Source organism: Marmota flaviventris, chromosome 3 (assembly GCF_047511675.1).
Source record: "Marmota flaviventris isolate mMarFla1 chromosome 3, mMarFla1.hap1, whole genome shotgun sequence".
NCBI classification, from domain to species: Eukaryota; Metazoa; Chordata; class Mammalia; order Rodentia; family Sciuridae; genus Marmota; species Marmota flaviventris.
In genome coordinates this window covers 39,127,885-39,142,994 of record NC_092500.1, presented here as the reverse complement: position 1 = coordinate 39,142,994, position 15,110 = coordinate 39,127,885, and the positions used below count along the sequence as shown (strand labels likewise).

The following is a 15,110-nucleotide window of genomic DNA, read 5'->3' as shown; positions in this document are numbered from 1 at the left end:
CTTTATGTAAAATATATAAACATTTGTCCAAATTGGTACACAGATTGCATAAATATGGCAATTAAGATTGCAATTACAGATGTGCATGTACAATGCTGTGCAAATTATCACAATATTACAATTTCAAAAATTATTCAAATTGGTATCCAAGTAAAGCAATTAATGAAAAAATACCCATGCAGAATTTAAATATCTCAGAACAAAATTTAAAATGTCTTCATTAAAAGTTCACACATTTAAAATAGTTTTATTCATTTTATTTGTATATGTCAAAATACATTTTTTTATTTCCAAAATAGTGAGTTTTGCAACTAGTTTCATGCAGAAACAAGGTCTGCTCAATACTACCAATAAAATCAATATAGCACAGTAGCTGTTCAATTTTAGATACAAAGAATAAATAACCTAAATACAAAACACTAAAATATTAGAAACATGTATTTAATCATTCTTCACAGGCATCCAAACTTCACAAATATAAACCATAGCATGCCTAACTGTTGTGCAACCAGAACATGTTGCAGTCACTCAAACTGATCAATTACCTCCACATTAGACCATGACCATGAAAATTCTCTATATTCAGACCCACCATTCATACAGTTCAAATATAACCAAAAATAAAATTCCACAACTATCCTTGTACCTTTAAAATCAAGAATCCTGAGCTTGGTAGTAAGAGCATAACCTTATATCTTCATAAAACCATCAAGAGAGAGGACTTGAAATCCTGCTTACCAAAATACCCTTCCCCAACCCCAAAGTAATCTAAAATAGGCAGTAGAACACAATGACCTTTTAAAATGAAGAGGTACAAATTCACATTTAATATAGTATACAATACACTCAATAATACAATCAGCTACAATAAGCTTTACAATGTACAATTTATTCAAATGGCTGAACTGTTCAGTGGTTAAAGAGACAGTTATGTGCCAGAAAGATGTAATATTTTTGCATGATTTAATGAAAATATAAAAGCTATTTGTCCAAATAAAAGCCATCTTCACTATGTAGTTGGTTTTGTTTTTTTTTTTCCCCTAGAAAAAGGCCACTGAAATGTATAAAATGGTCTGAACATGATGGTGGTATTAAAGTCAATGCCTCTTCACATGGCAAAAACAGTGCATTTAACATTAACTCACGGGTTAAGTCTACAAATGATTTCATAGCATTACTTTGGCTAGCACAACAGTTTTAGACAGCACTCAGATAAATATAGGTATGTGAAATGTGAAGCAATTATCTTACGCAATTTTAATTATACTTGAATACTAGCAAATGAAAACTGAAAATAAAAATAAAAGCACTTTACAGTAGAAAATTTCTGTAAAGATAGGGCTCCACATAATGTATAACTTTTAAAGTCTTTATATCACATTGTTAGCACATTTTGTTTTTAACACTATCATGGAGTAGCCTACTTTGCATTAACAGACATCTGAAATTAAGAAAATAGTCAAGCATGCCATGTGGTGTTCTAAAAATCAAAACAATACACTTATTTATATTTACAGCATCACTCAGTACCTGCTAAAATGAATGTGAAGATTACAGAATCTAACATACTACAATAAAAAAACAAAAACAAAAAGTGACCAATAGAAGGCAGAAAATAGAACTTAAAAGATCTAATCTCAACTGACTTAAAGCATTCATATAAGAAATAAATGAATATTGCACAAACAGTGAAAGCAAATGTTCCACCAAGCAATTCAGTTCCAGGTGGGAGACAACACATTAGCCTAACACATGACAATAATCTCAGAAGGGCAAATATTCTCTTCCATGAATAAGAAAGCTGGGAAAACATAGAAGACTCTGCCACATGAAGAGTTAGAAGGAAAAAATACAAACCCAAACTTAGAGTAAAGCAAAAAAATTAAATATCAAAAAACTGGAAACGTGGCACATGGAAAAATGTTGAATAACTGTCTTCTGTGAGAGCTGAAAGTTTTTGTTGACACAAAAGTATTTATGTACAACTAAGGCTTACTGGTTAAATATCTGAGGCATATCTGGCCTTGAACACTTTCCTTATATGCTGGAGCTGTAAACAAGTTTTCTCAGTCATTTAAAGAAAAAAAAAAAAAAAAAATCCAAAAACCCCCAAAACTTCTCAGCAGCTGCATTAACATGAAACAATGGTCTTGATTAAAAAAAAAAAAAAAAACCCAGAAACTTAAACAAAACAAAAATCCTAGATAAGAGGGCATTTGGCAGGATATCCAAAAATGACAGTCTCCAAAGGATTCTTCCCAGGCTTCCAGTGACTGCCAATTATGGTCCACTGGGTTATTAATATGTGCAATTCCTGCTGTGTTGTTTGTTTATTTTCTATTTGGAAAGTTTGCTTATAACTCTGATCAAGGCCCCATTTTCATCCTTTAGTCTCTGGTTGTCTGCTTTTAGGTCTGGTAACATCTATGAGAGGAAAAACAGAAAGAAAAGTTTTACTTCAACAAAAAGATAAAAATCTTAATAAATGTTATACTTACACCACAAACGCATGATATCAAGCTTTTGCCAGTTACATATATTTCTACATCTAAAACATATATCAAAAAAATCCTGATTTATGAAGCTAATTAGTTTAATAAATGATGGAATAAAAGATTTATTCTCTTATCCACAGAAATTTACTAAATTACTTGATTTTATAACTCACAAGCACACCATATTAGAGCAGCCAGAAGCCTGTTTTTGTTAGGATAGGCTCTTCAAGGGAGTTCCTTTCAACACCTAAACCAAAGCCTTTAGCTTTAAGCTAGACTTAAAATCATAATATTATTGTTCCACATGAAAACCAGCTTATCTAGTAAAGTGTTGAGGTAAGAATTAGACTTGTTCTTTTTTTTTTTTTTAATTGGGGATTAAACCCAGGGACACTTTAACCACTGAGCCACATCCCCAGCCTTTTTAATATTTTATTTAGAGACAGGATCTCTCTGAGTTGTTTAGGGCCTAAGTTGTTGAGGTTTAATTTCACGCTTTCAATTCATGATCCTCTTGCATTAGCTGCTGGGATTACAGCCATGCACTACCTCATGGGGCAAGACTTGTTTTTTTTTTTTTTTTTTTTTTGGTGCTGGGGATTGAACCCAGGGCCTTGTGCTTGCAAGACAAGCACTCTACCAACTGAGCTATAACTCCAACCCCAAGACTTGTTCTTAGTGTCTGATTAAAGACAGGTGCTCAATGAATGGCAACTATTACTATTATTAAAATTTAAAAATATACATTATTTTTGTACCAAGGATTGAACCCAGGGACACTCAACCACTGAGTCATATCCCCCGTCCTTTTTCTTTTGAAGCAGGGTCCTAAGTTGCTTAGGGCCTTGATAAATTACTGCAGCTGGCTTTGAACTTGTGATCCTCCTGCTTCAGCCTCCTGAGTGGCTGGAATTACAGGCATGTGCTACTGTACCTGGCTATTAAAACAATTTTTAAGTCCAAGTAGTTAATGCAGATCTTTGAAAACATTCACTCATAAAAAGTAACAAAGTGTTTGAAGCAAACAGAAAAACACACTCATATCTTTGAAACACAGCAATTTGATTTTCTGTAGTTTTACAAATTAAAGCAGGGGATAGAAATGTTATAGATTAAATAAATTTTCTACTAAGAATAATTGAAATTATATGTCTGTAAAGTCAACTAGGAAATGGAATTAGCATATTTTGGATATTCTTTCCAAGATACTTAGTTCTCTTTCTTCAGTTTTCAAAGTGTACTAGATAGTCTAATTAGATAAAAATAAAGTTTCTACTTCTATCTTAGGCCAAGACTTTAGGAAGAATCTAATTTTATTGGAATCAATTAATTCTTGTGTTCAGAATGTTTAGATATATAGTAATAAGAAGTTTACACATTAAAATGTAAACAAAAAGGATTCTGACTGAAAATGACATTATTTTAAAAAACATGTAGGCTTAATCTTCAGATTCTCAAAATATATTAATCATATATAAAATGTCTTATTGTTTATATTCCATTTTCTTTCTAGTAGGACTATAAAAATTAGCTGTATTTTAAGATATAAAATATTTTTTTAGACTAAAAAATGTGCATAAACTTTACAAAGTACCAAATTCTTGAATCTTCCCTTAGCTTTACTGTAGTTTATCAGCTGTAATATACAATTAGTGATATTTTCTGACATTCTGAGAAGCCATGCATAATTAAACAGTTACATGATAAGCTCCAGACACAATGGCATTAATTTGTAAAAGTGAGCTCTTACAAAAACACGCTTACTAATATGAAAGCACCTGCCTGGCTCTACCAAGAAGAAATGATGAAACTATAAGTTAAAGGTTCACAGACTGAAGTTGCCTACAGAACCCTGAGCGCTTGGCTACCACTCTTGTCAAGGCCCTATTCTCAGTCAGCAGTCGCTCATTTAACTCTCTCAGAGTTTGAATTTGCTTTATTTGGTGCAGGTTCTGTAGGAATCAGAACATAAAGAAATAAGAATAAAAAATAAGAAAATGGAAAAGAATACATGAGCATAAAGAATAACAGATAATGAATACAAGAAAAGTCTAAAGCCATTATTTCAACAGATTTAAAAAGGTAAGAAATGTATTCTGAAATTCCATGTCAAACTAAATGAATAAGCAAAAAAAACCAAAAGATTTTCTCCAGTGTTCAAAGTCATTTAATAATGGTCTAACAACAAACTAAACAATCCAATAAAACATTTAAATCTTGATATTCTAATTCTATGGGCATAATTTCCTATGCATTATTCATTAATTCATAACGTGATAATAGGTCAACATCTAGCTATGCTTTTATTTTTCCTCCTACAGAGTTCAATGTTCAAAATAAATAATTACTTCCATAGGTATTAAAATACGCTTCTACCTGCCCATCCCTTCTCATGTCATTTATTTTGAAGGAGAACATTCTGTCTTTTATTACCTCCCTCTACCATTTACTCTCCAAGAAACATATGGAAAAGTAAAGAACTAATAAACCCCACATATTATAGTTAATATCATCCATTAAAAAAAAACCCTAAATATCAAAAGTGCTATACAAATTGATTTTTTAAATGATTTAGGTTTTAAATCCTCCTCTAGCTCACTAATACCAGAATTTAGGAAAACAGAAGCACATGGTATAGATAATTCACAAATTGGGTTAATCAGTTTTGAGAACAATTACAGTATCTATAATAGTATAATATTAAAATTCAAAAGAGCACTATCTCTAATAAGTAGTGTGGTTTACTTACTTTGAGTTCTTCTTCCATTTCAGATATTCTTCTTTCTAGAGCTCTTCGTTCCTAGATCAATTTAAGGTACCAATATTAATTATGTAATTATTATATCCTTGAGTTTTCTTCTATAGTGTGAAATAGTGATACTTTAAAATAAAGATAAAAATCAGGAGCAGTGTAGAAAGAGATGTGATGCCAGTGATGTGTGAAGAGCATCCCAAAATTTGAGAGAAATAAATTTGAAGACATTTATTTTTTCAATACTTTTTATAAGCTCTTTCTCTCTCTTGCTCTCTTTTTTTTTTTTAAAGCTTTGACTTTCTGTAATATGATAATAAGGTGTCCAAACTATTTTTTTAGTTAACATAAAACTTAGGGATAGAATAAGCCAACACTCAAAACCTATATATGAAAAAAAAAAAAATTCCCAAACAGAAAACAAAACAAAATAAAAACACACAAAGATGCAATTTTACTAGTGATAGAAGCAGAAAAGCGAGAAGCAAACATGCCTAAAATATGTGTACTTCATAATCTCAAAAGGATTTAAGAGATCTCCAAACATGTTTACTATTCATTATTTATCCAATTGACTTTACATATAGGTTGATACTGTGGTAGCATTAATGCGGTGAATCTAATGGAGAAGCAACTGCAGCAATCTATTTTAAACTTGTTTCATAGAGTGACAGGCAAAGCCAACATACAATATATTATTGCAGTGTACTGTTTTATTCTCCCTTAAATGATAAGCATTCTAGGGTGTTATGCAAAAAGCAAGCAGCAGTAATTGATGAGCTGTAAAACTGGTTAGGTCATACCGCCCAGAAGATACTGACTCTTGCCGGTCACCTTTCAGATATAAACCATTTACATTTAGTTTAATCACACTGAAAACTCTTTCTAAGACATTCTTTCCAAGATTAATAATTTGATATTTAGTAATGCGGAACATTTACTGTAAATGTCAATGTTTTTAGGATATGTGACTTAAAAAATAATAGAATCTCACTCCTACTTAAAAGTACTGTTATTCTAATATTTACATGCTTAAACATCACAGACAAAAATGTTATTTTCTACATATTTCTTTATCCTAGATAACATAGCCAGGACAAATACACATAAACCGCTGTACTTCTCCAAGTACTATTTGTATTGTATCTTGTTTGATCTTCATAATTTTGTGAAATAGATTACCTTCTGACAGGTAATCTCCCCATAAGCCTCAATTTTATTATGTGTCTTAAAAATTTTAACTTAGTGGTAGAGCAAAAAAAGAACATTACACCTAATTGACTGATCCTGTTGGCTCAATGAAATTCACAATCATAAAACTGCAGGCAATATGTTTTTGTTGGACAAACATATTAAAACAAAAGTAAATTGCTTAATCTTAAGCCTCTCTGACTTAGAGAATGCCAAATAAATGTCAGCAGTTACGATCATGATAAATATCTATTAAATTAAGAAAGGATTAACTACTTTATCTGCATTTGACAAGCAGAAAAAAAAGGTCAGTGAGAATGTCAGATCACAAGCATAATCACAAGGGTAATATTAACTCTCTCTGATAAGATTATGGATGATTTTTATATTTTCTTCTTTTGCTAAAATTTTGTAATAAGCACATTACTTTCATAAAAAATTAAATATTCTTAAAAATGTGACTCTCAAATATAAATACATATTTTGATTAAGTATATTTTGTTACATATCTTTCATTTCAACCATTAGTATATGATTAATAGAGAAATGATTTTATTATTTCTGTGTATCTTTGAAACAAATTCAATGAGATATATTATAAAAATAATGTATGGTATATAAACAATATACAATAATTTAATAAGTGATTCTGTTTTAAACAAGTATTAATTATACCAATTAAAAAATGACTCATTACACTTATTTTTAAACCTTGCTCCAATAATAATAAAAAGAAAGTTATTGCAAAGTACAATTTAGTAAAGGCCACATTAACAAACTGTATTTGTTGGTTTGTTTATTTTACTTTTGGGTGAAAAAGGCAAATTGGTTATTTTTTAAAAATGAAAGAAAAATGTGATATCAATTCTGATTATTCTTTGGCCTAAAGAGCAATGCTACCAAGACGCAATTTCTTCTTTAAAACCCCACAAGTGTAGGCACAACTCACTTGCACTACAGATACTCTTTAAGAACTTTTCCTTTAGCTTTTGGATCATGTATAAATTTTCAACTGCTCAGATTAAACTTGTAGATTTACTTCTATGGCCATTTCCAGACTACTGAGCAATATTAAGTGGAGTGTATTTAAATGAATATATCACAGCCAATAAAAAAAAAAATTGTAGAAAGGCATAAAAAGCATAAGAATCTTCTTGAAATCAATATTTTCTTGTTTAAAATAGGTTAAGATAATATTTAAACTCAAAATTAAAATAGCATTAAGTTTCAAAAGAATGTGAAAATTTGATGACTCCAGACTTAAAAAATTTTATTGCAAGAATGAAGTATTTGGGTTGGGGCTGTAGCTCACAGGCAGAGCGCTTGCCTAGCATGCCTCGTGAGGCAAGGGGTTTGATCCTCAGCAGCAAATAAAAATTAAAAAATAAAATAAAGGTATTCTGTCCATCTACAACTGCAAAAAAAAAAAAAAGTTAAAAAAATGAAATATTTTAATTTAAAAAATCGAAACAAATATATGATTAAAAGGTATGCATATACATGAAGCAGTATATATTATGTACATAAAGATAAATAGCATTTTTTAAATATCAGATTTCACTATCACAATGTATAGATTTTGGTACTGGGGAAAGAATGTTTTAAAAATAATTCATTAAGAGAATAATGTGGTATACTAAATTTTAATTAAGGCCATTTCATACTAGAGGCCCCACAGCTATATATTTATTCAGGTAATATTAATTTAAGCTAGCTAAAACTATCCATAAAACAAAACAAAAAACCCTAACACTGCTTATACAAAACAGTAAAGAAGGAAAATAATTTCTTAGTCAATGAGATAGACACTTACCCTTTTTTCCATTTCCAATAGTGACCTATCGGCAAATCTTTCTTGTCTCTGCAACAAAGCAAGCAGTTAGATTATAAAGGGGTTGTAAGTGCAATTAAGATGGGGAGGCACAGTAACCCTCCTTTAAGTATTTAAAGAAATTACAATATTTAGGTGGTGTAACATGCAGATGTGAGTGAAGAAAACAAGATTTGTATTGAAAACCATAAAGAATAAAAAGTAATGGAATCATTTCCTTGTATTTAATTTTATGGCCTATATAATTTTCCATACTTTTCATAGTTTAGTTGGGGCTAAAGATTGGTGAGTATTGTAGAATAAAAATGAAACCATCTTAGTTTTCCCTCAGATGCTCAAATTCTCTTCTTTCTTGCACCATTAGCATTGACTAATCTGAATGGCCAGATTCTAGAACCTTGAATGAAATATTACCCAACCGAGTAGGCACTATATACATGCAGCCAGGCCAGTAAACTTGTCTTTCTGTCCTCCTCATATGTATTGTAGTCTTGCTCACTCCTTCTATTTTTCTTTTCCAAACATGCCCCAGAACTGGTAAAAGGGTTCATAAATTTTCACTTGTAAAAAATTCTAGCTATATAGACTTTCTTCTGAGGAGATCAGGTCTCTTGTTTTTTCACTTGATGTACTATGCAACCAGCCCAAAGTTGATTAAATCCTGAGACGTGAGCTTGGTTGTAGGGGTACATAAAGGACCTTCGGATTTTAAGTCATATGCTGCACCCTGTATTCAAGAGCTCTAATCTGGATAATGAGCACAGGCTCAGTTAAAAGCAAGTGGAATCTAAGATCATATTTACTTTGACCTCTACACAGACCCTTGGGACTCCTAGTCAATTTGCTGAAATAAATTCAACAAATGGCTCACTCCTCAAAAGACAATTTTCTGAAAATCCAGTTTTATTAACTTACCAAAAATGTTTCTGGACAACTTTAACAAGAATGGACTCTTATGGCTACTCAACACAAATGTACTTTAAAGACAGCTCATCATTAATTAAGCACAAATTTTCACTGTTTACTATGGTAATTTTATATTTTTCTCTTTCCATTTTCCGTTTATTGCCATATTGGGGATTGAACCCAGGGCTTCTCACTGAACCACATTCCTAGCCCTAATGTGGTAATTAAAAAAAAAAAAAATACGCCTTTTTTTTTTGCTATGCCTTTCTGCATTCATGTTTTAATATCTTTAGGACCTGTAACAGTTACTTTTAAAATCTTCTTTCAGAATTTCTTATTTATCGTTATAGTACAAAAATTTAAAGAACTCATCATGCATAATCCCACATATCTTTACTTTTGTCTGTTATTTTAAATGGTTTTATATTTTTGCACTTACTCTTTTTGAAAAAGCAAAAATTGATATATTGTTTCTTTTTTTAGAAATTCAATCCATAATTTCAAATATGAGTAGAACTATTTCAGCTAATTCTGATTTTTGGCAGTTTTTAATTTAAAATGTTTATTTGCTAGAAATATACAACAAAAGGTTGACATGCCACATGAGATCTACAAATGAATCATAAAATACTTAAGACTGAAACAATTTAAAATTAGATGAAAAAGATCAGAAATAGCATTATGCCATTGTATGTAAATTTATAATTTTAGATGAAAAATGGCATTTCAATGATTTTAAAAATTAAAACAAAAAAGGCATTTCACTGGGAATCTTTTTTCCCCAAATGGGAACATTGTAGTATTTTGTGATTTGTTTGCCAATTTCATAGATTAAAAAAAAAAAAAAAAAAAAAACCAGGCGCGGTAGTGTATGCCTATAATCCCAGCAGCTCGGGAAGCTGAGGCATGAGGATTGCGAGTTCAAAGCTAGGCAACTCAGTGAGACCCTGTCTCTTAAATAAAATAACAAAATAGGGCTGGGGCTGGGGCTCAGTGGTTGAGTGCCCCTAAGTTCAATCCCCAGGCCCCCCCACACCAAAAAAAAAGATTTAGTTAACATTTTTATTTAGTTACTGCTTTTAGTTACACATGCTAGTTCTAGCTTTTAAAATCCCAATTAGTAATCTGGTGAACTTGTCATTTGGCATGTATAAAGCCAACTGGTTTTGATAAATTGGCCTATTTATTTCCATTGGAGACTGTACAGGGTAGACAATGCTCATTTAGGCCAGGATTTAAGAATTCTGGGCTTCTTGCTAAATGCTATCAAACAGACCTAAATTTCAAGATTTTTTTTTTTTTTTAATTGTGGTGCCAGGGATTGAACCCAGGACTTCATGCATACTAAGGATTCTTTTTTTGGTAAATATTGGTGTATGTTTTATTGTGGCATATTCATTAATGTACATAACAAAATTAAATCAACTTCAACCCCCTTCCCCAATAAACTAACACTCTTCCTTCATTTTCATGAGATCCCCTTTTTCCCTTTGGTTTCTACATATGTGAGAAAATGACAGTTGTTTTTCTGAGTTTGGCTTATTCTGCTTAACACAATGCTCTCCGGTTTCATTCACTTTTCTGCAAATGACAATTTCATTCTTCTTTATAGCTGAATAAAAAACTCCATTGATTTATTAACGTTATTTAACATGTATATACTTTATCCATTTACCTGTTAAGAGATATCCAAGCTGGTTCCATAACTTGGTAATTGTGAACTGGGCTGCCATAAACATGGGAATGCATGTGTCTCTAGGATATCCTGACTTCAATTTAATCCTTTCAGATAAACAGCAAGGAATGGTATAGCTGGATCATATGGTAGTTCCATTTTCAGTTTTTTTCGAGGAACCTCCATACTGATTTCCATAATGGCTGTACTAATTTACATTTCCACTGCTAGTATATAAAGGTCCCTCTAAGGATTAATTCTAAGCAGGATGATAGTTCCCTGGGAAATATTCCATATGACTATCAAACTGCTACTGCTATGTATATTTATGAATAGTCATGAAAAGAATAATAAAACATATCAGGTGGAAGAATTCCTGGTAGACTTCAATTCTCAGGACAAATGTTCTAAAGTTGGACAAAAATGTTCACTTCAATGCTTAACAGTTTAACTTTGACGAAGTTCAGTTTATCCTTCTCATTATTAAGTTAGTATACTAGGCATGATATTCAAGAGTGTCAGCCAATGCAACAGTTGTTTTACTTTAAACCCAGTGACTTGTTTCTCTGGCTTTAGAAGAATCAGAAATTTGTACCTAAACCACATGCTGTAGCTTTCCTATTTTTTGGTGCTAGCAATTGAATCCAGGGCCTCATGAATGCTAAGCACACGTTCTACCACTGAGCAGCACCTCCAGCCTAGAGGTTTTAAATTGTATGACATTTCAAGTTATTATGACAACTTACTATGAAATGTGTTCTTGTTCTTACTTTTTTGTGCATCCTCTTATTAAACCCCAATTAACTGAAAGATCTGAGGAATCTTTTCAACCTCATGAGCATGACCCCTGAATTTTAGCATAGCATGCACTGTGCACAAACAATTGCTTTACAACACAACAGTGGTTAAAAAATAAAAAAAGGACCTAGTAACAAGTATAAGTCAAACACAGAGACTAAATTTTTAGAAATTAAGGAAAACGTCGATATAAAAGACTGACCAAAAAGAAGTATTCTGTCCACTCGTAGATCAGTGCTATTTAGATCACTGCTTTCAAGATGAATTCTAAATGCAGAAATATGCTTATGCTATAAAGTAACATGCTAAAATTAAGCAAATGTATGTTCTTCAAAATTATAGACCTCTTAGTCTTTAACATATAAATAGATCCTGTCTAATCTCCAAGATATAAAATATGTAGCATTCCTAAGGTTATTTGAACACAATTTTTTTTTTTCTTGTTTTGGGAAAGGAAGAGGCTGAGGAGGAGATAGGTCTATTACTATATACTGTAACTATTAATATATACCACAGAAAAGAAATTGGAAAACAATTTGAGTTTTGCTTAGCTATCTCAACTGTAGTGTCCAAAATTGTCTGTCTTCTCTAGGCTGTTACACAGAAGGGAAGTTACAAAAGAAGTTAAAATGATCTAGCACTATTACCTTTAGTCACTTTTACTTGAATAAACAGAAATATTCATAAAAATTTTTATAAAGAAATTTTGAGGAATGGGGGTATAAGCAGGTGTAGAATACTTGCCTAGCATTTACACAGTCCAGAGTCTGGTCAACAACAACAACAACAAAAAGGCTATAGGATGATTCTGTAGAGATGACAGAGACATACCAGGGAAAATTTTAATGTAATTTGAGAATAACAAAGAGAAAAGGGTACAAACCTGGGTGGCCTTTTCCAACTGCAATTTAAGATCTGTTAATTCCATATTTGTATCATGTAGCTGTGCCTTCAACTTTTCGTTTTCAGCTAAAATTTGTTCATAAAGCTATAAAAATAGGGGAGAACAAATTATTTTTCTGTTCTTATGCGTTTTCTGCCTATTACACCCTCCTAAATTTCTACAAAGGAGGTGATAGTGTCAGTTACATTAATCATTTTACTTCTATGACTTAAAATTAAAAGGCAAGCAAAATATTTCTACTAATGTTTAAATCCAAATTTCATTTGGTAAAATTCAAGACATTTCCCTTTTCTGATGATTCTGTCTTCTTAACGCTTGAATCTACTTTTTCCCCCCATCTCTACTTCTTCCATGGTAATTCTGACTAATATCATTTCTTATACAGATTATACTCCTCCCTCTAATCTGTTGTATACATAAAAACAAAGTTTAACTTTTCAAAATAAAAATCTCTCATTTTCTTACGCCAACAGTTCTGTCACCCCTTCCACCCAAACACACACAAATTAAGAACCCATGAAGGCTTTCCAATATTTTTAGCATACAGATAACTTTAAAATGGTTTATAATAAAACACTGGTTTCAGCCTATACATCAACATTTAATTATTTCAATGTATCATGTATCCTTGTACCACAATGTCTATATGCTTACAGTTCACTTCATCTGGACATTTTCTCTCCCATTTTTGCTCATTAACAACGAATCAACCTTCTTTTCTTACCTGAAGCCTCATTTTCTTAGGAAACCCATTCATATATCCCACCACTTTCATTTGTTATACACATTTATAATTTTTTTTTGTACCAGGAATTGAACTCTGGGGCACTCAACTACTGAGCCACCTCCTCAGCTCTACTTTGTATCTTATTTAGAGACAGGGTCTCACTGAATTGCTTAGTGCCTTGCCCTTGCTGAGGCTGGCTTCAAACTCACCATCTTCCTCTCTCGGCCTCCTGAACTGCTGGGATTACAGGCATAAGCCAATTGTTTCTGTTGTTCAGGGTGACTGGTCCAATTTTTAAATTATAATTCATTTGTAAGATGTTTATCTCTCCTATATGGAATATGCCCATAAGAGAGGTACATTATCTCCATCTCATTGCTCACTTATAGATCTAACCAGTTAGCATAATTTGAGTATTCAGTTATTTATTAAATAAATGCCTGAATCAAACTCATAATGGGAAACAACTTCCTCCCTTGCTACACTTGCTCATTTGCCTTATAAATTAAATACATAATTCAAAGAGTTGCCTGATAATAGGAAAATGTACAAATACCACAAGACCCTTCCTTCTCTATAAACTTCATAAGGTTTATTCCAAGCTCATAATGTGAATAATAATACTTGAAACCATAGGTTGCTGAGGTTTTAGGATTTATTTATCAATTAATCCCTAGTCCTTAATAACACCTGATCTATCACAAGTTTCTAGTTACTAAGAAAAACTATATTCTCTTTAAAAAAGCCATATTTTTCTGTATGGCTGCTTTCTGCTAACAAATCAATAAACAAAGTGTGTGAACATATACCATATGTATACTTTAACTACCGAATACCCCTTTCTAGCTCAATCACAGTAATGGCTTGATACACTTAAGTGTAAAATAAAGTACTGGGTATTTATCTCTTTCCTTTAAAAAACAAACAGCTATTTATATTCTATTTACCATTACTTACCAAAAACGAAAAATGAAAGTTATTTCAAGATATAAGTTTTCTAGAATAATACTGAAATATATTTTTCAACACAAAAGATAATTTATTTTTAATTAAAAATATAAGTAACCCAAGTACCTTTTTAAAGTCAGTTGAGTCGTCCTTTTCTAGCCTGCTACTATATGGTTTTCTTTCTTCTAAGTAACTATACGATCCGGAGCGACCCAGCAAGGAATCATACCGATCACTAGCTGAAGTGGAACTGGTTTCATATCTTCAAAAGATAGGTTATAGTCAAAAACTTTATTACAGACTTTCTTTCACAGATTACATACATTCTAGCATATGTTAATTCAATATTCCAAAATAGTCTCCCTAATTTATCTTATCAATTTTTGATAAAGGGATTTTTAAAATACTATTAACTTATATTATTTGAAGATTCAAAATCTCTATATCCAAAAGTCAGAGATGGTTTTACATTTGATAAACTATTTATGAAGTTTTAAATTATGTATTTTCCCACATTTTAACATCCCTGACATCAAAATGTGGCTTTTAATTGATAGCATAATTTAAATGGCAGCACCTTTCCTTTGTAAGTGGCATATGCTAATGTTTTAAATTAATAACATCTTAGATTTGATAAAATACAGTGTATCCAAAGTGATAGATAGTGGGGTTTGCCTTAATCAGGAAGAATATATCTTTACTTTTAATTGTGAATCCTTTTATTATCTAATTCTGAATTCAGGTTACCTTTTCTGATAAATGCTATGGTTTCTGCATTTTAATTTAAGAGACTCATCAATATATAAAACACATTCTTGTTTTTATAGAGCTTTGGTTAACAATTATGGGTAAGAGAAATAAACTGAGAATAGACTGAAGGACA

General features: G+C 31.5%; 1 protein-coding gene across 4 annotated transcripts in view; it reads right to left on the bottom strand.

Moving 5' to 3' along the window:
* Positions 1-242: 242 nt before the first annotated feature.
* Ppp1r12a (protein phosphatase 1 regulatory subunit 12A) overlaps positions 243-15,110 on the bottom strand; it is a 137,612-nt gene continuing 122,744 nt past the window's right edge. For all 4 annotated transcript variants that reach the window (XM_027920474.3, XM_071609662.1, XM_071609663.1 and 1 more), the window contains 5 exons: positions 14,354-14,489; positions 12,532-12,636; positions 8,252-8,299; positions 5,245-5,295; positions 243-2,424 (listed from right to left, as the gene is read on the bottom strand). In XM_027920474.3, coding sequence (XP_027776275.2) covers positions 2,338-2,424; positions 5,245-5,295; positions 8,252-8,299; positions 12,532-12,636; positions 14,354-14,489 — 427 coding nt within the window. In that variant the 3' untranslated portion in view covers positions 243-2,337. The remainder of the gene's footprint in view (positions 2,425-5,244; positions 5,296-8,251; positions 8,300-12,531; positions 12,637-14,353; positions 14,490-15,110) is intronic.